Source organism: Condylura cristata, unplaced genomic scaffold, assembly GCF_000260355.1.
Source record: "Condylura cristata isolate star-nosed mole 26May11 unplaced genomic scaffold, ConCri1.0 scaffold00010, whole genome shotgun sequence".
NCBI lineage: Eukaryota > Metazoa > Chordata > Mammalia > Eulipotyphla > Talpidae > Condylura > Condylura cristata.
In genome coordinates this window covers 43,978,718-44,002,590 of record NW_004567111.1, presented here as the reverse complement: position 1 = coordinate 44,002,590, position 23,873 = coordinate 43,978,718, and the positions used below count along the sequence as shown (strand labels likewise).

The 23,873-nt window shown below is 36.5% G+C and overlaps 1 protein-coding gene across 2 annotated transcripts in view; it reads right to left on the bottom strand.

The window, feature by feature from the left end:
• Positions 1-23,873, bottom strand: part of RXFP2 (relaxin/insulin-like family peptide receptor 2) — a 47,817-nt gene that overhangs the window by 7,317 nt on the left and 16,627 nt on the right. Inside the window, exons 4-15 of one of the 2 annotated variants that reach the window (XM_004680188.2) lie at positions 23,420-23,525; positions 22,477-22,548; positions 17,069-17,140; positions 16,394-16,465; positions 14,761-14,832; positions 13,715-13,786; positions 10,238-10,309; positions 8,712-8,783; positions 5,525-5,596; positions 5,349-5,420; positions 3,120-3,191; positions 296-525 (exon numbers count right to left, since the gene is read on the bottom strand). In XM_004680188.2, the coding sequence (XP_004680245.1) occupies positions 296-525; positions 3,120-3,191; positions 5,349-5,420; positions 5,525-5,596; positions 8,712-8,783; positions 10,238-10,309; positions 13,715-13,786; positions 14,761-14,832; positions 16,394-16,465; positions 17,069-17,140; positions 22,477-22,548; positions 23,420-23,525 (1,056 nt within the window). The remainder of the gene's footprint in view (positions 1-295; positions 526-3,119; positions 3,192-5,348; positions 5,421-5,524; positions 5,597-8,711; positions 8,784-10,237; positions 10,310-13,714; positions 13,787-14,760; positions 14,833-16,393; positions 16,466-17,068; positions 17,141-22,476; positions 22,549-23,419; positions 23,526-23,873) is intronic. The other variant, XM_004680189.2, reaches the window with a different exon arrangement.

The following is a 23,873-nucleotide window of genomic DNA, read 5'->3' as shown; positions in this document are numbered from 1 at the left end:
TGATTGAAGGTAAACAAAATTTGGTGTTATAATCCAAAACCTGTCCTCCAGAGTCCATCCCTTGATTTCATGTGCTCACCCATTTTCAAGACATAACTTCCAAGGTACGTATCATTAAAGCACTGCAAAGTCATGCAATATAACAGAGCAGCCAAGCAAAACAGAACCTTCATACTTGGGAAAAGATCCACAGTACATGTATATGACACTAAATATCATTTGCTGAAGGCCAATATATCTAGTGCACAGCTCACAGGAGATATCCTAAATCTATTTAGATCATAAACATACTTACAACAAAGGATTTTGATGGACATAGCGTGAGTCGTGTTTTCAGCTTTAATGAAAGATCTCATGCCAATGACAAAAAGATTTCCAAAGCAGGTTATGAAAGCTATAACCCAGACAAATATTCTGAGGATATTGTTAGCCAAGAGGTCCTCAAATGAAGAAATTCCGTCAGTCAAGGGCATACATACTCGGACATGGGGAGCATAGGAGCAGTATCGAAAGTTTTTGAAATAACTAAAGTCAAAGGGAAAAAAAGAGTCACTTTACAGCAATGACAGAGAAACTATAGTTGCCATCCTATCAGGGCCGCAGCTCTGTTAGATATGCAACTTTATTAGGTCTATTTATTTCTTGTTTAGTAGTGATTACATGAGAATAGAGTTCTTTACTGTATTTTTACTCTAGGTAGTAAGATGAAAAACCTAAAGAGTATAGAAATTCCATGGCTTGTGTGAAGTGAGGGAGGCAAGATGATGAGAATGTGGCATCCAGGACTGTTTTTCCCCCATCATATTGGATTATTCTCCAGAGTATTATAAAAAATAGATTGGTCAATGTTAAGTTGATTGCTAGCAAGCATTCAGGGGTTTAAGTTTAGAATGTAAGGGACCAATGGTAGTTCACTACAAACAATTCGGTCATCTACTTAGTTCAAAATATACTCACTTCAACTAACCTCCTTTCCCGTGACACTGGCAGGAAGGGAGAGTTACTGAGACTAGGAAAAGTCATCTCACTGGAGCTAGGAGAAGAAGCAGCTGCCTTAAACACAGATTTCTTACCAGGGCTGGGAAGGGTTCATGCAATTTCTAGAGGAAAATATAGGCTTGTTTGTGATCAATGTATTTATGATTTAGGCTTGTGGAATCTTGTAGTATTTGAATTGGGGAGGCTATTTGACTTATTTCCATTCTCCAAACCTTTAGGATTTTCTTCCATAAAACTCATTCTATTTTTATACATCTGTATTTTACACTTATTTCACATTTCTGCATCTAAGCATTTTTTGGGGTTATCTCCCCATTTAATTCTAGACTAGCAAGTTTATGTTGCCATGGCTTCAAAGTCCCCCATGATCAAAACCCTGGCTGCAGAATCTACCTCATTTCCTCTTAATCACGCACTGTGACACATTGACCTTTCTTTCAAATCCTCCACAAATGAGCCAGGCTCATCTCCTACTCAGTATAGTGCTCTTGCTGTTCCCTCAGCCTGGAAGATTCTTCCCTCGATAGTGCCAGGACACCCCATCCTCCACAAAGGCATGCTGCTATGTCATATCTCTTGGAATTCTATGTGGCCCTCTCCATCCTCCCTCTGTCCCTATAACTCACTTTACTTTTGTGCTTTTTTCACAGCACTTATTAACTATTTAGTTGTTTATTCTCTGGGTCTCACAGCTAAATGGAAGCTCTGTGGAGCATTCTTCTTTCTCCTGTTCATCTCTGTGTATTCAGATCTAGAACAGCTCCTAACACATGGAAAATAGTCAACAAGTCCTTAGATAAGCAAATGAATGATGGGTCATCATGCTGAGCATGCAGGTAGAGAAATAGGAAGCAACCCCTGGCTTGGAAGTAATTTACAGTCTAACTTCTCGATATCGTCTAAATAATTAAAGGTCTTGACGTATAATTCCCTTGTTTTCTTCTCTGTGCCTAGAGCCCCTGGCACACACTTGACTTGACCTCTTTGGTCTTGCAGGATTCCATCACATCCACCGGTGGTCTTCAGATAGAGCCAGCTGGGATCCTTCAGAGATTCAACCTGTCTTCCTGCTGTACCACAGCTCTGATTGGCAGGTGGAGAGGATGGGGGCTCTGAGGTGGGTGTGTTTCATTAAGTGTCAGGAAAAGGGGATGAAAAACTTCACTTAGCAGGAAGTAGCTAAGCAAGCAAACTTTCTGTTAATTGTTGGGTCCTTCTTGACCTCAACCTGACATTCATATTTAAAATGGCTGATTCTCAATTATGTTCTAAAAAGGTTAAATTCCTCTGTTCTAAGAAAACCTCACATTTCTGCCTGCAATAAGGAATTGATAGCCTCATTAAATATTTATCTTTGGTGCCACAGAAAGATAAATTACAAAACCATCTGGATATGCGTCAAATGCTTATCTTTTAGCTACACCTACTATACAAACGTAAATAAAATGTTATCCCCAAAGAGCACCTTCACACCAACCATTTCATCCACTTGCTGCACCCAACTTGTAATCTTACATCGAATCCTCCCTATTGTTGTGGATAACAAGGATTAATTTTTGAAAAAATGAAAACATACATTATACAGTTTATAAAGAAATGATTGTCAAAACACAATATATTAACACAACTTACACAGTGCACTTTAGCCAAATATATTAGTGACTTATCAAAAACTACTATAAAGATTAATTACCTCCATTTTGTAGTGCACTTAGTAACAGTAACAACACCTGGAATTTATATAGCACCTTTCTTCCTAAGGGCTCAAATCTTAGAGCAGCCGACTGCTCATTCATGTGAGGTGAATTAATGTTTCCAGGTCGCCTGAGTACCATTTAGCCAGTGACTTCATCTTGTGTAATATGTGGCATTCTGGTACCCTGATCTCTTATTGGGCCTCAATTGGATAAACAGCGTGTTTCCAGAGAGAAGTGTCATTCATGTCGGCACATCATAATATTGAACTCTATTTGAACAGGGACCAAAGGTGACAAAATTAAAAAGTTCTCAATAAAAAGACTTTTCTTGCATAAAAACACATTGCAGTGATAAATTTGACAGTTTACATGAGATTATCTGAAACATTTCACTTTGCTCTCCATTCTTTTATACATACATACATGTGAGAAAGATTCTTCATGTGCTGAAACATCTGTGTGTTTATATTGGGAATCTCTATCCTGTCCAGGTCTCTAAAAAACATGAACAAAAGGTTTAATGCTTTAAGGGTTTAACATTTCAATAACTGTACTCTATGTCACATCCCAACTATCCATCCCAACTATCATGCTTCAAATTGTATGTAACCAACTCAAATTAGGATGAACATTTTACAGTAAACTATCTTAGAAAATTCCCATTTCTATTTATAGAAATAGAAAAAAGTTATCTTATTTCTGATAAGTCTGGGATGATTTGGTCACTTCACAAGCAGAATACATTCTAAAGATCACTGCCATTCATTTCTTTGATTTAAAATGGCAGTGTTGATTTGTGTGATTATAAAATTGGTTTTGTAGCTTAATTTTTTGAACCACATGAGTTTTGAACCACATGTGAGTTAGTTGGTTTCTGATAGGAACTAATACTTCCAACCTAAAAGTATCACTGAAATGGGTTTTGTGAAGAATCTGGATTTAAATCCAGTTATTTTTTTTTCCTGGTCTACATGTCTTTGGGGTAGAAATCCAAAGAGGCAGAAGTAAGAGCTCCAATCCAAGATAATTGTTTTCTAAGACAACAGTGGGAAATATAATTCCATTCATTCCTATAGGCCCAATAAGATGTCCTCAGAAGGTTCCCAGAATCACCCCTAGGCTCCTAATTATCTACCAGTCTTTTCAAATATGGATTCCTTGCAGATCTCTTGAATGATGGCATGAATTATGGGAACCTGCCACATGCTCAGGAAACACAGCTGGAGAAAAAAAAATCTAAAAAGATGGAAGCTTTATGTTTTTACTTAGAAAGATCTTTGATTCTTGCTCAGTTTAATGTTAACTAATCTTAATAAAGCCTTCATGTTGTGAGTTTTCTTTGGCCCAGTGAGTCCTTCACGGAGGAATCACTCTGCTCTTTCAGAGTCAAAACTGAAACATAGAGGAGTAACTACATACGTCATCACAAGGGCTTCCTTGCAGAAGACTTTTGAATCTTTTGGAAAAAAAAAATTTCTTCTTCTGCTTTCCACCTTTCTGCTGGACTAAAAAGTTTTAGTATTACATGGTTTGTGTAATTATTTGAATAATAGCTTAGTCTCTAAAGAGCAGTGACAACTCTGTCCTGGACGTTTAAGACAGTGCTATGAATACATGGTGCTCAATGAATAGGAAGTGTGTTGATAAAGCTGTAGCAAAAATAAATGAGACAAAAAAGAAAGACATGAAGAAAAAAAAAGAATAATGTAGACAGTTCTCTGACTTTTCATGATGTATTAACTTGGTATTTTGACTTACGATTTTAGTATTTGGTGAGTAAAGGGAAGATCCATTTTCTCTACATCCTGGGAACTGTCTTATATTAAACAAAGTATTATTTTATTTTTTTGTGTTTTATATTCTAGTTTTTGAGAGCAGAAACAAGTCTTTTTCATTAGTGGAATGCTTATTAATATCTACTCAGAGAGATCATATATCTTTGTTAAATTCTAATAGAAAACTATTTAACAATAATAAAAGGGAATATAAGTATTGGTCACTGGAATTAAAGAAAAACTTTAGGCTGAGATCAAGAGACAATATACTCTATGTAAAAATAAGAAAATAATTTTTAACTAACAACAGCTATTCATGGAAAAGGAAGGCTGACATTCAAAGGGTAACTGGCAGAGTTCTTCAGATTATTTGAAACCTAGTGCATTTCACATTTTTAGAATATGAAGTAACTTTAATTATATGAATATTCATGTTTGTGGGGTAATATATTTTTTACTGATGTAAAAGCTAAAAGTATACACTATAGACAGATATAAAATAAATTACTGAGAGAAAGGGGAAGGAAAAAGCAGGCAAATTGATCTCATTTGTGTTTTAGAAACCTTAGTAACAAAAATATCGAAAATTTAATTCTCTGTGAAAACTGTAGGATAAGATTTTTCCACATGAACCCAGTTTTCTGAAGGAATGTATACAGCTTCAAACACAGAAACAGTCTTTACACCTACTGGATGGTACAAAATGCGACTTCGTTGTCTTTCAACAAACACCAGATGGCAACAAATTTTTGTAATCATGTGAGGTTACCTGAATAAAAACCCTTCTGTGTATCAAACACCATTTAAACATAAATATATTTCCAGGTAAAGTGCATCCACTAAAATGATAATCAGCATACTGTTTTATTTCACTTACAGAGACTGAAGTTGCTTAAGACTTTCAAACTGGTTCTTGTGGAGATACAAAAGAGGATTGGACGACAGACTCCTTTTGTACCATTAGAAGGAAGAAGGGAAGAAGCATCAGGATATTATTATTTTGGAAGCTCAAACTGTTGCCATTTCAATCTGATGATGACAAGAAGAACTTACAGTTTTTGTAGAAGCTTCAGGTCTTTAAAAATGTGGGGTGGTAGCTCCATTATCATATTGCTAGATAGATCCCTGTTGGTGACAGTTAAAACCCAAAGCAATTGCATTAGAAATAAACAACACAGTTAATGGTGCTCACGCTTATTCATTCCATTTGATGTAACAGAAAATATGATCCAATTCAACCAACCTGATAACTTGTTACACAACCAGGCCATGTGCGCCAGCCAAATGGGTATGTTTTCCATCACTTTCAGACATGTGACAATTTGTTCATCCAGTTCCTGTCTGGAATTTCCTCTCACATCCTTTCCAACACATGTCCGACCTGGCTTCAGTATCTACTTTGATTAATTTCTTGGTACTCTTTGTACATTTCTACCATTCATAGTTTGTGATTCCTACTTGGTAAATGTAGGCAATAACTTGTTTGCCCAACAAAATATTAAAGTTTTCTGAGGCCTTCTAGTTATTTTACATTCTAACAAGATAGTATTGGCCACATAATTTCTGCTCCAATAATCTTAAATGTTACAGTTCACACATTTAGACTATCCAACCCATAAGGAATCACAAAGAAGTATGTCTATAGAATGTGGAAAAGAGACTTGTTAGGATCAAAAGGAATAAGGAAACTCTTAGTGTCCAAATATTCTGAGGTAATAGTGTAAAGATGAAGCAGATATGAAATCACCTAAGAGTCAAATAAAATTTTTGTTTATTTTTGGTACTTTGAAGCTACTGATGGATATGAGGGAGTTACTAGTAACCAAGACTTAGCTCCTTCTCTCAAAAGTTTAGTGTCAGGGTAAACAACTAGATTGCAAAGCAAGGAAAGAATAAAAGTGCTACTACAGAATCACAGATAAAAATCAGGAGACGGAGTCCTTGCACGTGACCAGGGAAATCAGGTAATGTTTGGACAAAGCTTGATGATTTTTATAGGCAGAGTTCAAGAAGAGCAGTGTTTTAGGTGAGGGTTAGGCAGGATCAGCGAAACAGATGCATGAAATTCATGGTGGTTCACCATGAATGGAGAAGAGAAAGAATAAGGAGAGGTAGGGGAAGTGAGCGTGGAGAGAGATGGAGACAGGATGGAAGAATCAGAAACAACTTCCAAGACAGTATTTCCCAGAGTATAGCCCCGTCATTATAATCAAGGAAGATGCTTACTAGAAAGCACATTTCTGGTGCAAACTCCAGAACTATCACCCCAGAAATTCTGCAAGGGAGCCAGGTGGCATGTACTTAGAGCCAATATCTCCCATGATTCTTCTGCACATTGACATTTGCGATCTGTGTTAGAAACTTCTATAAGTAACAGGCAACAAGGAAGGACAATAGTAAGCAGAACAGTGGTATAAAAGGCTGTAGGTTATGGGGTGAAAATTCTGCCCTAAAAGAAAATTGGGAGATTTTGACCCTGGATCAGATGAGAGTTGATGAGGATTAAAGGGTGCAGGGTGGTGGGTGAGCACTTGCAGGGATTATAGTTTGATAGCTCTTAAAGTAGAAAAGTGTAAGAGAGAAGAGAACAGACTTCCCTGGAGCTATCTGGCAGGAAGGATGCTGATACCAATAAAATGGCAAGTCCAGAGGGGACGCTGACTGTGAGGTAAGGGCCATCTATAAACAGACTATTTTGGAGGTGCAGTCGTGACATCCAAATGTAGAGGTCCTGCCAGCTGGGAGTTTTGATGTAGTGAGAGGCAGGATCTGAGTCACAGGCCAGGTGGAAAAACACCATTGTATACAGGTCAGAGAAAGCAAGATGATGGTGACCTTGTACATCTAGCAACTGGCCTGCAGACAGTTCTCTTGAGAAATAAAGTACATTCTTTAAGGGGGAAGGGCTCTACAAGCCTCATCTTTGTGTGCTCATTCCATTCCAGGAAGGATTTGTCATAATAAAGGCACATCAAACTTAGTCAACCTTTTTGCAAACTCAAATAACTTTTAGCTCACTGATCTTAAGTGGATTGGAATGGGCTAGAGCTGGCCTTTCAAAAAGCCACATCTCTCATAATTGGGCTTTTTTTTTTTTTTTTTTTTTTGCAGAGGTGTGTTTGGTTCTGCCCAAGTCTAGAATAAAAGGATAATTTTTCAAAATATGGATGCCATACCATTGTTTCCTTAGGTTTCTACATAAAACATGCCCATTTGACCTGCGATGTTACTCCACTTACCCCTCTGACCCAAACCCACACCCATCCCCCAAGATCTTATCAGGAACACCCCTGAAAGAAATGAGAGAACTCTTCTGAGAGAGCTGCCTTTAATTTTAAAAATAACAATTTTTTAATTTTAATGCACATACTCAGCATTTAGTAAATTCTGATTTGCTTCATGACACTCACTAATTAGACTGAATTATCTTAATGATTTATAAATTATTTTTCAAATGACTTATATGTCCCAGTTCTCTCTGGATTTCAAAACAAGGTATAAAGGATGGGAGAGAGGTTAATTAAGATAATAATTTCTATTTTTAGACCTCAGATCTGGAGGGGGAGTGTTCTGTACTAATTGCCAGTATTTGTAATAGAACAGACTTAATTTCAACATCCAGATGCATAATTTTGTGGGAAGTGGTGAATTAATGGCAAGGCAGATACTTTTTAAAAGACTCATTCTATAACACATATATTTGAACAGAAAAAAATAACATGAAATCTCTGGATATTTTTCAATGACCCCAATCCTCATTCTAGATCTTGGTAGTTTCTCCATCTGTCCTAAAAATCATAATTTCTTAAGGGATAACAAGCATCTTTATTTCTTTGTTCAGCTGCAATTAATTAATATTATTTCAGTCAGCCACTTACTCATTCAACAACCTTTTACTGAAAATTAATAGTACTCAAGTCACTAGGGCTAATCAGCCCTGAGTTTTAGGAGTCATGGAATACTCGTTTACTCTCAATCATATATACATATTAAATCACTGGAAGAAAATCAGCAGAAAATTAGAGTGGACTAAATCCAACTTTCTCTTGACTTGAGGGAAATGTTGTTTTTCTGAATTGATTTTGAATATCCAGGAGGATATTTAATATCCATATCCAGCAGGATATTTGATATATACAGGATTTTAGTTGTTACTAGTGAAAAATCAATCTCACTAGTCAGTTAAATTTATAATCCTGGAAGAAGCAATCCTATTTTCCTAGTAGACAAAGCTACTTACAGTTCTCCTAAATTTTTTAATGAAGAAAATGTCTTCTCTGGAACATAATCAATTTGATTTCTAGGCAGAAACCTGTAAGACATGGTGAGAGTCAGCACTGTTGGTTTGTGTCTCCTGCAATAACCAGTTTTCATTGGGAGATGCCATTGATCTGGGTGTAATTTATTTTTGAAGTCTCAAAGCGAGGCACTTTCCAGTGTGGAACACAAGCATTAGCGTCTCACCAAGGATAACCACACATTCTCTCCAGGAAGTGCTGCCATGAGTAATTGGAAGTATTGAGTGTGATTTACAACGCTGGAGTTTGTTTGGATTCTAATTATTTCAGAAAGTGTTTCTCTTCCAAAGCACACGTAATGTTGCATTTGGACCTTGTTAATAATGCCCAGAGAAGGCTTTGAGAGGATTCCTGAGTAAGACATGGTCCTTCGGAGAAGACAGTCAACAAGAACAAAGCTTGAACCAACCCCATAGCAGTCCCGGGGGTGGGGGTGGGGGGAGAATGGGGATGGGGAGGGGCACAAACACATTTTAGATTGGTGGACAGACAGACAGTGATTTTACATTTCTTTCATTTAGAAATGGAATCCTCTGAGACAAAGGGCAAAAGAGAAATCAGCCACTAACAGCCTTACAGAGATGTCAACAAATGAGATAATAAATGTGAAAATGATTCAAAAGCTAGATGGAGCTATAAAATAGAAGTTCATGCAACTTTTTAAAATAGTTTTCCAGTATCCTCTCTTATTATCTATAAGAAAAAGAACAAACCCTTTGCATCTCCTAAATGAGACAGCCTTTGTTATTAAGTACCACTATTCTGCATTCAGTGACAAATACGCAAAAGCCTGATCTCTTTGTTGGAAAAAAAAAAAACAGATTACTATAAATGGATATACTTTGATTTTTCTTTCCCAACCACCCATCCAAACAGCAAAAAATTATTGTTTACTAGATATGGAAAACTATTATTAAAACAAAAGCAATTTTGTTTTTTTTTTTGAGCTTGCCTAGTGAAAATGTGCCAATTAACCAATCCATCTGCCCTCCTGCTTTCACAAAATAAACAAGCAGATTTATCAACCAGAAATCTTTAGCCAATAAGAGTACAGTAGATATCCTTCTCTTTGTCATAAAATTATTATTTTTTTTCTTTAGAGAGAAAAAGAGAGACATCAAGTAACATGTGTCAGGGCATTAGCAATAGTAACATGACTAATCACTTCACATACATTATCTCATTTCCTTGGTGATCCTGGGGTTAGGTGCCAGTTTATGTGAGAGGATACAAAGAAATAATAACTGCCCTCAAAAACAAGGAGAACACCTGGAAACTAAGTGATAGACAGCTAAGAATAAGGCGAGGCCCCACTATCAAAATCAGTAAATCAAGGGGTGCATTTTTTAGCACTGCAGTGGACCAAGAGTAGACAAAACACTACTTGAAAGTTCCTTGCTAGAGCTTTCTATTGATCTCTAATTCTACTGAGTTGCCCCTCATTTGTGGAAGTTCACTGTATACTTACAGCACTGTGAGAGATTCACACAACAGGAAGGTAGAATTGGTGAAGTATTTGATTCTATTGCCTTCCAAATCTCTATAAGGCATAGAGGAAAAATATTTTAATGTTTTTTGCACCAATCATATATCTAAAGGGACTTTATGTTATAATAACTCTAAATTTTATTTTTACTTTATTCCAGTTTTTATGCTTCCCTCCTAATTATTGCAGGGTTAGTATACCTAACATTATGCTTCTTTTTCCCTTTCAGTTAATATTAGAAAGTAATAAAATTGAGGACAGAGCAGGCCAGCATTTATGATGTATCAATCTGTGCCAAATACCATGCCATTAATTAGCATAATAGTGCCACCAAAATAGTGGTTACTAATATTTATTGGGCTTTTACAGTGTCAAGTGTTGTTCTAAATGCATTTCAAAGCTGGAGTTATTACCCCTCTACTTAATATAAGTGGGATCTGAGACTCTTGGAAATTAACTTCTGATCACACAGCTAGTAAGTGGTAGATTAACATTCTAACGCAGATATGCCTGCATCTAAACCTGGACATTATCCACAGCATTGCAGATCGTTACCTTCTCACATTCCTCCCAACATCAGGTAAGTCATTTGTCTCTTACTGAAAGAGAAACTAAGGCCAGTGTTACTTGGCATGTCCTGAATGCTAATATCAGGACCTGTATCTTTCTGCCATCCTTAGTGATGCTGATGTGGATGTGGCTGGAACAGGCATCACCATTTCGGGAACTTGTTAGGATGAAGATTTTTAGGCTCCACCCCTGCTTATTGAACCATAAACTCTAGTATAAAAGTTCTCTTGTGCGCCTATGTAAACTGATACTAGAGAAGCACTGGTGTTGATTACATCCTGACAGGTGATTCCTTAGGGTAGGGACACCCCATAAACTCAGGGAAAGCCTCAGGACCACTCAAACATTCTGCTTCCAGCAGTGCTAGGGAATGAAAAAAAGTTAGGAGTTTCCCAACTTTTTTTTTCAGTGTGAACATATTGTAAAGTTTTCTGGAGCCACCCCTTTGTCCTCCAGGTCTAGCAGGCAAGAAAGCAAAGCTATTTTTATAGACTTAAATCAAAACAGGCTCCATCCCGTAATCTATGCAGGCACTGGCTGCTTGAAGGTTAAGCCATTGATATCCTAGAAGCTGGAAGATTTTAACAGCAGGTACCCAGGCCAGCACTACATCTTTGCAGTATATGCTTTAGAAAGTAGAAAGGGAAATTGCCTTTCACTAGGATCGTCATATCTTTAGGTCAGGACAACTTAGAACTAGAAACTCCTTCTGTATTCTATTCTTAATGTCAGTGGCTCACTCTTCCTAAAGTAAATTCTTTTTTTTTTTTTCCTGAAGTAAATTCAAACGTGTTTATTGGAACAGTTCTGGCAGAATAATATTTGCTTGACTGCTTCCTGGGTTAGAATCCTCACTTTGATTATCTAACATACTCTATCTAAACATCACTGAGATTTTATTTCTAGTTAACAATAGTCAACTTCCCACAATCTTCCCTATACATGACAATAACTATTTTGCTGAATTGGCTCACATTCACACTGAAATCACCAATTCCTTGTTCATTTCATTTTAAATACTGTTTTTAATGACATCTTGGGTGTCTTAGGAACTAGACATTTATTCACACTTAAAGTACTGTGAAAAAAATAATAAGCACTATATTTTCTTGCCCAAACATTGTCAGATCGAACAGGAAAAATGCTTTTCATCCTGTAAGCATAACATTTTAGAACTGTGAACTACAGGTCTACTTAGCAGCAAGTAGATGATGAGAAGCCTGGTCAAAGCAGAATTTCTCCTGCCTTTGAACTGGAGCAATTCTGCTCTGACCTCTCAGTTCTCTATCCTAATAAAGGCCTGTTGTCATTTGTGTTCAAGCAACTACATACTGACACTGGATGTCTATGGCTATAGTGAAAATGAGAACCCAAGGAACCCCAGTTTTACTCTGCTTCGTGATTTCTTCCTTGTCACTGATGCTCATTTTAGGGGAACAGGGCAGGCCAGTGCTGCGATACATTTTTATGCTACTTTTACTCTTTCCTGCTTGCTTCCTTTCACATAGATATATTTAGTTACTTCCTAAGCATTTATTTTGCCCATTCTTAATGAGTTTTATTTTCATGGTTTTTGAATCATTATTTCCATTTTTAACAATGGCACACTTACAGGAGAACTTTACTGCCTTAAATTCCTTTTGACAGCAGGCATAAAAATAAGTACCCAATAAAGTCAGTAGATAAATACAAGCCACATAATAATGTTGTAACAAGTGATTATGAGGCCAGTTTGGAGAGGACCAAGAGCTGAGGGACTGGAAGTTATTATCATCTTATCGGCATCACACTCCCCTGATTTAACCATTGAAAGAGTTCTGAGGGCTGATACATGCAGCATTTTCACAGAGTAGAAAATAGCTGCCTGTGACAACACTGCTATCTCAGGAGACGGTAAGGGTGAGCTCAACGGGGAACGTGGGTAGTGGTGCTGAAGTCAGGCAGTCACTTAATTGAATGTTTTGAACAGGTATTGTTTCAAAGTTCCACTTTAAAATGAATGGAAGTAGGTTAGCATATTCATTTAGCTAAGGTTCATTGACTACCTATTATATGCTAATCCTGCTCATGCTGGAGTATAAAATCATAAGAAAGGTTTCAGTTTTCATAGAATTTATAGAATAATATAAGACAACTCAATGATTCTGTCACGATAATCCTGTGAGAAAGGTGTAGAAAATGGCTGGCATGGTGGAAGTCTGCTTATGATGTTAGAGGAGACAAGGTAGTCACTGATGTTGGCTGGTGTGTTAGGAACAGCTTCCTGGAGCTGATGTTTAGGCTGAGTTTTGAAGGAATTTTTGGAGTTAGCAAAAACAATAAAGGAGCAAGACTTTTGAGATTAATTGATTATAGAAGAGGTAGTTTGGTACATCTAAAAGGGAGGCCCAGCAAGAGGAGCAGAAGTAAAAGAGACTAAATGGTGTTAGGGATAGAAAATGAGGGGTCTTGGGCCCTCCCTGGGTTAAAGCACAGCACTACGAATCTATCTGCAGCTGCTTGGGCACTAATTCGGTCCCCCATCATGGAGGTGACCCACATGGCATGGCAGACTGCTCCTGTCCTGCCTGCTGCTCCCTCAGCAGTGTACTTTGTCAATCTGCCTTTTTTGCTCCCCACTCTTTCTCTGGTAAATCCTCTTACTACCCCTGCACCTCTGGCCTATACCCCAGTTCTGTATGAATAAACAAATAAATCTTAAAAAAGAGAGAGAGAGAAAATGAGGGGTCTTATGTGCTCAAGGAGAAGCTTGAATTTTATCCCATGGAGAAGTTTAAACTAGGAAGAATTTTGGTTTTAGAAAGAACATAGATGGACTCTTAAGTCATCTGGAATTTAAGGGCTAGTTTTCTGGGTGAACAACAAATTAGATTCTAGATGCATACTCACATCCAGTTGAGTTGAGGCATGTGGGCACACATCTGCCTGGGAAGAGCTTCTAAGTAGTTATTAACCATAGACCTTTAAAAGGAGATGTTAATTAGAAGCAAAATGATAAACCACTTTAAGGACAGTATTTTATTATTTCCACAATTTGGGACATGCATGATAAAATTAATATGGTCTTTAGACATTGTATAGCATGGGTAGGAGAACAAGTATCACTGAAACTGTGAATGCATGAGTATAAACCATAGCTAGGAGTAAATATTATGTAGTTTAGCTTTATGAGATGTATGAAGTATATTTTGGTTAATAATTTGGAAGTTCATGGTAATTTTCCCTGTAAACTTCAATTTTTCAATCATTTCTAGTACTAGACATTCTAAATTTCTTCTAAAGGGAAACATTACTCATTTACAATGGTAAATACCACATTGAAAACTGCATCAAATCTAAGAAGTATGGGAGGGGAGTTTGGGGAACCAAAACAACTCTTGAAAACATTGTGTCATGATTAATTTGTGACATCATGATTCCTTTTGATAAGTGAAAAATAAAGCTCTACAATCAACTGTAAAGGAACAAGATGATCCCCTGCTGATGGAACATTCCAGTGTATGAGTACGTAGTGGAAATGTAATTATGAGAACAACCCTGTTGGTAAGCCAAAGATTTTGAATTTTTCAGTGACTCTCGCTGGGTAAAGGCACCTTTTCTTCTATTAAAATATAGTTGGTACTGAACTCCTGGGAAAGTCTAACATATTGAAATGCTGTTCGGAAATTGAAATGGGTATTATCTTCGTCAAACACTGTGAATGAAAACATGCTTTAGGACTAAAGGACATGCAAGGGATTCAAAAAGAAATCAACTGAAAGGCTTAGTATATACTAGGAGCCATGGCCTGGGAGTAGCAACAGTAATTGCGATTGGAAATACAAAAAGGTTTCACTAATACAAATTTTTGATTTCTTTCAAGTTCTTTTTGTAAACTAGAGCTAGATGTCATTGCAGTTTGTGGACAGCATTATGAAAAGTAGATGAATACTTACAGGAAAAACAAGGAATTCAATCCAGTGAACAACCGCTGAGAAATCCTGGTTATTGGATTGTCATCTAGAATTCTGACAAAACATATCACAAACATTTCCAATATTAGAGACACTTGTGAAATAAAATCAGAAAAAAGCAGAAGGCCATCATAGTCCCACCTCCCCCAAATCCTGCTCTTCTCCTCTGTGTCCTCCTACATTTGGCTGGCAGATCTCTTCCCTGAGAACCTTTCCTTCACTCTGGTTGTAGCAATTCTTTCCTCTAGCACTATTCAAGTCCATTCAGATTAGTTCCTCTCCCTGTATCCACCTCACTGGACTGAGATTGTACCTTTTGTCTCTGGATACCAGGGTCCAGCACAAACTACCCTTACTAACTGGCCAAATATGGGCTCTCTATATAATATGATCTGATCCTGATTGCTGAGTGAAGAAAGAATGAATGGAAAAACTTCTTACTTAGGAAATCATAAATGGTTCTTTGGTCTCATGGTGTTTAAATGATGCAATTATTATTAAATAATAAGATATGTACAAGTTAGTCTGTTAGAAACTTTGAGGGAAAAGAGTAAAAGAATTTACATCACTATTATTACTTATATATGGTATTTTCCTAGAAAAAAAATTAGACTCATGGGAAATATGCCTTCTTAACTTTTGTTACCTTCAAAGCCAAATACTATTTCCTTTTACTCTCTGCAGTTGGCAAGGACAGGAATTAAAGAATGTAGTTATACTGAACAACTACTGTATATCATTACATGTGCATTTTCTATATGCTATGTGATTTAGTTCTCTCAATAGTCCTTCTTACAAATTGTACTTTATGAGTGAGGACAAAGAGGCCTAATAAAATTAAGAAAGTTGCTTGGGTCATTAAGCATAGGGCCACAGCACACACAGGATCTAGATGTAGCTGGATGCCTGCTCTTCTGTGAGATCACTTTTACCCATAGAAAACAGTCAAACTGGAACAGAGTGCCTTCTGCCTGCCTTTTGTTCATTTTTTGATGAAAACACAAACTTATGAGGTGAGACTCCTTGCTGATGGCTTATCTAGCAAAGTGATAAAACACCATGAGTTATCATATCATTAGACTTTTCTCTGGAAATAAAAAGTCCTCAACATTTTACTTTCTAGGTTTGTGTCTTTTCATAGAGGACACTCTCTCTTTTCCCTTCATTTTCCACAGAAAACACTGGCAATGTCTGGGAACATTTTAGCTTGTCACAACTCTGGAAATGAATATTACTACCATCAAGTATTAGGGCAGAGACCACATGTGCTACTAAACATCCAAAAATGTACAGGACATACACTCTTTGCTTCGTACTGAAGAATTTCCTGGGCTAACGTGCCAAGAGTTGACGCTGAGAAATTCAGTACATGGACAGGTGGCCCAGTAAGCCTACCACTGGGCTCAGAAGGCCTCCTGGAAGCATGGCACCCATTTCTTTTCACATAATCACCATCCGGGACGCCACTGTCAGAACTGCTTGGGTAAAATTTCTAGATTATTTGAAAATATAAGTACAATAAACAGGATGTATAAATAGAGTGAAATGATATGCACTTCTGTATTTTATTATGAGTATAAAACTTTGTAAGTGAAGTGAAAGCTAGAATACTTACAGCCAAGTTAGCTGATGTAAGTCTTTGAATACTCCAGGCCTGAGGGACGTAATGCAATTGTGGCTGAGATACCTACAAAGAGCACAGGGGAGTTAATTAGTCAAACTCAATACTCCACTTTAGTCACATGTAATTCAAATATGAGCCTCTGATGATGATTATGAAAAGTAACATCTGTTTCTGAAGGCATTCTGCTGGTGTGCAGAGGAGGAAAAGGCAAAGAATAGTCAGGCTGTACACGTAACCCCTGGTGTGTACAGCACCAGGGTCAGGGTCAAGGCCAGAAAAGTATTGGCCTATATCAGAATATGAGAGTAGAATAAATACATGGGGTGATTTTTATGTTTTCCTTTTTGGTCATATTCTTATATTCTTCAGTAGACTAGCATTTTATAAGAGTATGTAGATGAGTTAGCAAAACTTAGAAAATTGTTAAGTTTTGTGGAAAGGACCCAAACTGAACAAGACAAGGCCAATAAGAGCCTTAATATAGGTTCTCTGGTAAAATCAGAAATTTTGCACAATGATTTCAGTGTAATAACTGATCCAAGTACTTTTTGATAAGTACTACTCCTCACACTTCTCCACAACCAGGTCAAACATTTAAGACAGACATACCATTTTAATCTTTTCTTAACATTATGAACACAATATAGTTAGAAAGGAGCTACTCACAATATTTGCAGATTATATAGTCCAAAAAATGCTCTTCTGGATACGTGTCTAATACAATTATACTGGAGAAATCTGGTAGGAATAAGAAAAAGTCATGTGATTATGGTTTATGCACTTTATTAGTGGTTGAATGTGAGCTCTACTTTCTTCAGTTTGTGAAACTAGCTTATAAAGTCCCAAGTTCTAGTCTCCTATTGAGAAGTAGAAGTTTTCTTTTGAGAGATGGCGCTGGCCTGTCCTCATAGCATGAGGATGAGATTCTAATTTTCTCTCTGAGCTCCTATGTGATGTCTCTGAGGAACTGTGGGTCCTCCTTTTTCTGAGAGGAGGTACTGCTCACTAGATGAGACTAACCACTCTCAGTGCTGAGCTTCTGTATTTGTTCAGCATCATTTGATTCCCATGAAACAAGGGAGAGGGCAAATATTTTTATTTTATTTATGCAGCATGACCAACACAAAGAGGTTAACCAGGTGCTCAAGGTCAAAAATGGCACCAGTAGCTGAGCTGGGCCTCATCTACTGCTTTTAAATGACAGGGTCTTGATTTACTTAAGCCTCTGAATTAATTAGCAATATAGCATTGATTTAAAATAGCACTGTAGAGTGGATCTGAATAAACAATTCCCATTTCCTGTACATATTATATAATTGCTAGCCCTGATTCACAGTTTCTAAATACCTTTAGGGGCAGAAATAGCCACACCAATATTTCACTGGTAGAACATATGCTCATCTGGAATCTGGCTATACCCTGAACTTTGTTATGCTACATTATTACCATGAAAGCATTACAGGTGTGACAGGTTAAAGCCCAGATCAGCTTCTAGTTATTAACAAATCCATTCTCAGGACAAATTATGTCATTTTCTGGAAAAGGTTGGAACTGCAGGGCATGTGCATTGTACCTATAACCATAAGCCAAGAAGCAGTTTCAATCCTAAAGTAAACTTGAAACCCACCCCCTTCTCCCTGCATCTTGTCTGAGGAGACCCTTTCACACTAGAGCAAAAATTCCACTTTTAGTTTAAAGTTCTGGTATGAGAAGATTGAATCTATACAGATTCATTCCATAGTAGCATTTTCAGAGCTGTTAGAGTGATATAGTGAAAATTAAGATGACAAGTTATGATAAAATAGTAAATGAAAATCAAAAAGAGTAATGTGTTATAAATATGTTGAAGTTTATCTTAAAAGTAAAATTTACTACTTAACTAAAGCTATTTACATTTTATTCATGATAATTAATTCACAAGTGCAATGCACATTTCACCTACATGTCACATCTTGAAAAGAAAGGCCATAAATTATGAATTTGACCTTGTGTGTACTTACCTGATGTGTACAGCCTATCTACTTTTTATTGACTCTAGTTAAGATTCATACATTCAAAATAAGGGGGCTCTAGTCTTCAATTTAGTCTGCTCGCTGGCACCCCATAGAAAATTAGAGTCTCTATTCCTTGTTTCAGATTTAGGTTGCTGAATTTTAACATGATCCTTTAGTATTCGTGTACTTTGAAGAAGAGTAGCTTGGTGAATATAAGGGGAGATTTGGAAACATGACAATTTGGTAAGTGGTGTCCTCTTTTTACTCAGAGTTGAGATATGAGCCCATTTAATATACTTTACATTGAATGGCTTTTCTAAGAATAACTTACTGGTTCATGAATTCCTGCTGTTTCAGCTGTCAGGACTTTTCAAGCAGAAACGCCAGGAATTTATGTACCTGAAACTAAACCAAATAAATGCTTTAATGACATGCGTGCTTATATATATATTTTTAAATATACCATTTTGTATTCATGAGCCAAGCAGACTCTTGAATTATATTTTGTGGTCAACGATTGTATTTAATCTGTGTTCAAAGTCCCAGATTTTTTAAGCCTGACATTCAAAAGCCTTACAACCATGATTCACTGAAAATTCCTTTTAAAAAGGAATTTTATATATGGTTTCTGTTACAATGAGAACTGCTGTTGGTTTCCATGGTAGCAGTGATCAAGTATTATAGTCAGTCTCATAAATTATGTTTTATTTCTCTGAAAGGTCATCTGAAACTGCCCTCCCTGTGTGAGAGAGGTTTGCTATTTTAAAAGATTACTAAAATGAATAAACTGACCCAATAGTAAAATCATTCAGGTTAGTTGGACATCTATTCACCTAGTAATTAAAATCTCATTGTGACTTGGGATTTAATTTTTCTGTCTAAATCATCTCACCTCCATTGTGAACATTTAGAGCACCCCAGACCAAAAAGTCAATGTAAAATTCACTTATGTCTTTGAGCTATCCCAATAACAACTTAGAAATGAATATCAACTTTGTGGGCTCACTTCAATCCAAAATACATATTTGTGCCTGTCTTTTTCTTACTCAGAGTAAATCTCAGACTTTTTAGCCTGGCATTCAAAAGCCCTACCATCATGATTCAGTGACCACACCAACATAAGCTCCATCATCTCCTTCAGACAGACCGCCCTGGTCATTCTCTGCCCAGTATCCTTTGAGTGTTTCAGCTTATGTTTCTTTATTCTCCCTGTTGAAAATGCTCCCCACCTTCTCTTTAGTCCTGCAGGTCATTCCTAAATCTCATTCCTTTAACTAGTCATTGATCTTCCCTGGATCCATGCTACATGTATTGTAGCCTGTGCTATGATGAGGGAAGTGGTGGCTGTGGTGGTAGGAGAGGACAGAAGGACCACCCAACTCAGAAGAAGGATTTCTTCAAAATTCAAGGATGAATGTGTGTGGTTCACAGCACGGAACCATGGCAGAAAGAATGACCAAAGTCATATTCAAAACTCAGGGAATGAAGAACCTGTGGCCAATAGAAATGCATTTCTGGTTGTGTTTTAGAAATAAGAAAACGTTAAGAAAAAACTCAAGCTTGCTGCATGGACCCCATTTTACAATATTATGAAATATAATTATTATGAAATAATTATAAAAGAAACACCATTCACATTTCAAATTCTTAATTTTCCCTTTTTTCTCAGTCCCAGAAGATGATCTCAGGACTGAAGTAAACAAAAAGAATATAGGGTAAAGGCAGTGCAAGCCTAACACAGTTCATCAAAATGAGTTAAAGCCCTCTGGCTTGGAAAATTTCTTTTAGAAATTGAGAAATAGCAAAAACGAGAACCCTAAATCATAATCACTTACTGAAGAATCTAGCCAGGAGAAGAGCAGTTTCTAATTTAAGGAGAGGCAATAAATTAAACAGGGCAAATGTAGATGTGCTTTTTCCAAAAGAGAAGAAAGTAGACTTCTTAAGCTATAGTGTGATCTCCATATTGATTCTGGGGATGATAAAAACAGTTAGGGTGCTTCTCTGTGAGCACTTTAAAGAAAAGAGGAACAGAGCTGTCGGTGAGAAGCAGGACAACTTGGTTTCCTTCTTTAATGGAGTAATCATGAAACATCTGTCCAATAGTACTTATCTATCAATGTTCACCAGATATTGATCAAGTACTTTATTCTATGATTAGGTAAAATGATTCATCCTATTTTAAGATGACAGAATGCTAGAAGGGATAGTAACATGTTGGATGATCCAGAGAGATCTCTCTAGTTTGGTTGGAAAATAAAAACCAATCTAACAAGATGAAGCTGAATAGGGGTACAATTAAGGACCCACAAATATCTCTCAAATCTAAGCACACATATACAATATGGAGAAGCAATCATTTAGTAGCAACTCAAATGGCACAAGATTAAGAATCTTAGAAGCACAATTGCCAGGAGTGAAGTTGTCACCAGAAGAGCAGATACAAGTGTAGTGTACATGGAGGTTAGGAGAGAAGGGTCACTAACTTCACCCTGTTCTGGCTGACCATATCACAGTGACAGCATTGTATTTTCTCCAAGCTCACACATAAAGCAAATGTAGGTGAAAACATACAAATTAGTGTGACCAGATGATAAACAGATCTGAAAGCAGACTCTTTGGGGAAAACAATGTAAGAAATCATGGCTAAGTTATGAATCAGTGGTCCAGGAAAGGATCTGGTCTGAGAAGTTCAATTTAATTCTACTTCTTTGACCCCCTAATGATCCATCTGTTCTTCCCCATCCCCAGAAGTCAAGTTTTTCCAAATTAGGGAACAAAAGTCACATGCAGGGAAACTGCATGGGATAGTTGTGCAATGTGTGACAAAAGATTCAAATAGATGTTAGAGCAATTTCTTTCCACTGTTAAGTTTCTGGTTTCTTTCCACTATGTTAGGTTTAAGAAGATATGGACTTTAATTTTAGCTCTTCCACTAACTAGTTGTAGGGTTTGACTTCTGCAGACTTCTCAACCTCTACCTCACTATCAGACTTCCTCTCTTGTTTGAGGGAATGTATACCTAAGTTCATGAACTTCACAGAATTGTTGGTGGACTTTCAAGCCAAATGAGTTTGTCCAACAAAGGATCGGATATTTTTATTATTGGACTTAAACATATTTCTAGGTACTTTGTCCTCTATGCTGAATATTGAAGGTTAAAATGAGATGCTAAGGGACCTTTATAGCATTGCCTTACCACTTCTAAAATTTACTCTAATGATCATCTTAATAAGCATAGAAATTTGATCTCTCCATTATTCCAGAGTGACTGGGTTCAGAGGGACTGACACACAGTAGTCAAACTCATGAGAAGTTGAATATTCTCAATGTCTATTTAAATAGAAGAGAACTCACTCCACCATTAGGAATGTCCTTATTCCCTATCCAAGGCAGCCATCAAAAAGTACATGTGAGGAAGGAATCAAAGCAAAAGGGATTTCCACCTTGATATGCATCATGTCAGAAGAGAGTCCATGCAGTGGAGTGGCACAAATCAAGCCTGGCTCCAATGAGATTATATCTCTTAGACCCTTTTTTTCTGTCTGGATGATCCTAGAAGCACCTGATATTTTGCTTCTGACTAACTACCATTACTGCTGACTGTACCCTTTGTATCGATATTTTCCTTTAGATATGCTAATATTACTGGTCTCACTAAGATTATTTTTTTCTTTTGTTATCTTGACAGACAGTTTGTATCTTATCATTATGTATTTAAAATGATCTGACTGCTATTCTCTGTGTTAAAACTCTTCTTCCAAGTTGAAAACGTATTTAGTGTCTCTGATTCTGCATTGTCATTTTCCAAATGGTCTTGAGTAGAAGAATGGAGCTATGTATGTTCTTGTTGAGATGCTTGATTTCAATTCCAATTTAACTCTTAAAAAAAGTTTAAAATCAATTCAGTTATTTTAAGTTTTGAAATGGAAAAATAATATGCATTTCAATGTTTTATTTTCTAATGCTAATAAAATTTCGAAAATTAAAGGTAAAGGTAATCAACTTCCTATTTCATTTCTTTTTAGACTACAAACATCATAAAAATTTTCTGTAAAAACACTACTTATGGCTACTTACATCTTTTCAAGTTCTGGGTATTTGATGAAAACTTTTCCTGGAAGACTGTGAATTCTGTTTTTCTTAAGAGACCTAAAATAACAAATAATATGCAAGCCAGAGTTCATTATGGATCTTATGACCAACTAAGTTCTTCCCTTGAAGCTGTGTGCTTGAAAAGAGAGACTGGCCATGGTCCATGCTACTTAACACACATATAGATATGACTGCAACAACTGAAAACTTCTTCACATGAGAATGAAAAGTTCACAGACTAAAATTAAAGTAGTTTGCCAATATTTGACAAGTTTAAGTCAGTTAGCATAATTGATTGATGTCTACTGTGCCTCAACATATTCTTTTACTTCTCTTGGCATTTTAATAAAACACAAAGACAAAAACCAAAATAAAAATTCTGAGCAAGTCATGCATGCCTAAATTATGATATGCCTACAAATTCTTGAGATTCTCAAAATGTTTATGCAAAATATAGGGGAACTTGCATGATTACATGGTTAACTTGATGGATCTTTTACATTTTTGTAGTTTTGGACAAATCATACTATTAAAGGTAAGACAGTATAAGTGAGAGTTGTTCTTTTTAAAATATTTTTTAAAGATTTATTTATTTATGCATGCATACAAGAATTGGGGTACAGGCCAAGGACTTGTATAGTAGTGGCATATGAATAATAATAATACAAAAATCAGAAATTAATTGAAAATAACAATACTAGACCACAGTCATCTGTGAGCCAAGGGATAACTTGTCTGATCTAACATACAATGTTTAAGACTTTTTTCTCCTGAAGAGTATCATGCAGAATTCTGATGGTCAGTGGTTTTAAAGGTGGCTTCTACTTTTATTTTTTTTTACTATACAGTTGCAGATAAATAGAACAAAAAGAGATGAGATGATAGAGTTTTCATATGACTTTATGCTCAAAATCTGAACTCTACTCACAGTAATGTCACATTGCTGGAGATGGTGGGCACAGACGTTAAACCAGCATTTACACATTCCAGTTCCATGGCTTTGCAGTCACAGCCTTGGGGATACTGGTTAAGAACTAGAGAACAGAAAGAGTAGATTTCACTAGGAAAAAAGTACTTATCTTTAAGTATGACTTTAACTTACACTGATCTTTTTTCAAGGTATGTTTAATATTTATATCTTGCTGAATGAACTAGTTCAGACCTATAAAGAAATAAGAATTCTTTCCTAGTCAAACAGATAGACAAATGTGGTGTTTATCTCAGTCAGTCTAGTTTTCAGTAGTCAGTTCAGAGACATGTACTATGTGACAAAAAAGAAACCACAGAAGTTTTTATATAGCATAAAGGCATATAGTGAAGCAAGATTAAGTTCTCAAGGAAAAACATTAGTATGATGGTCAACTCATTAATGGGAATAATGA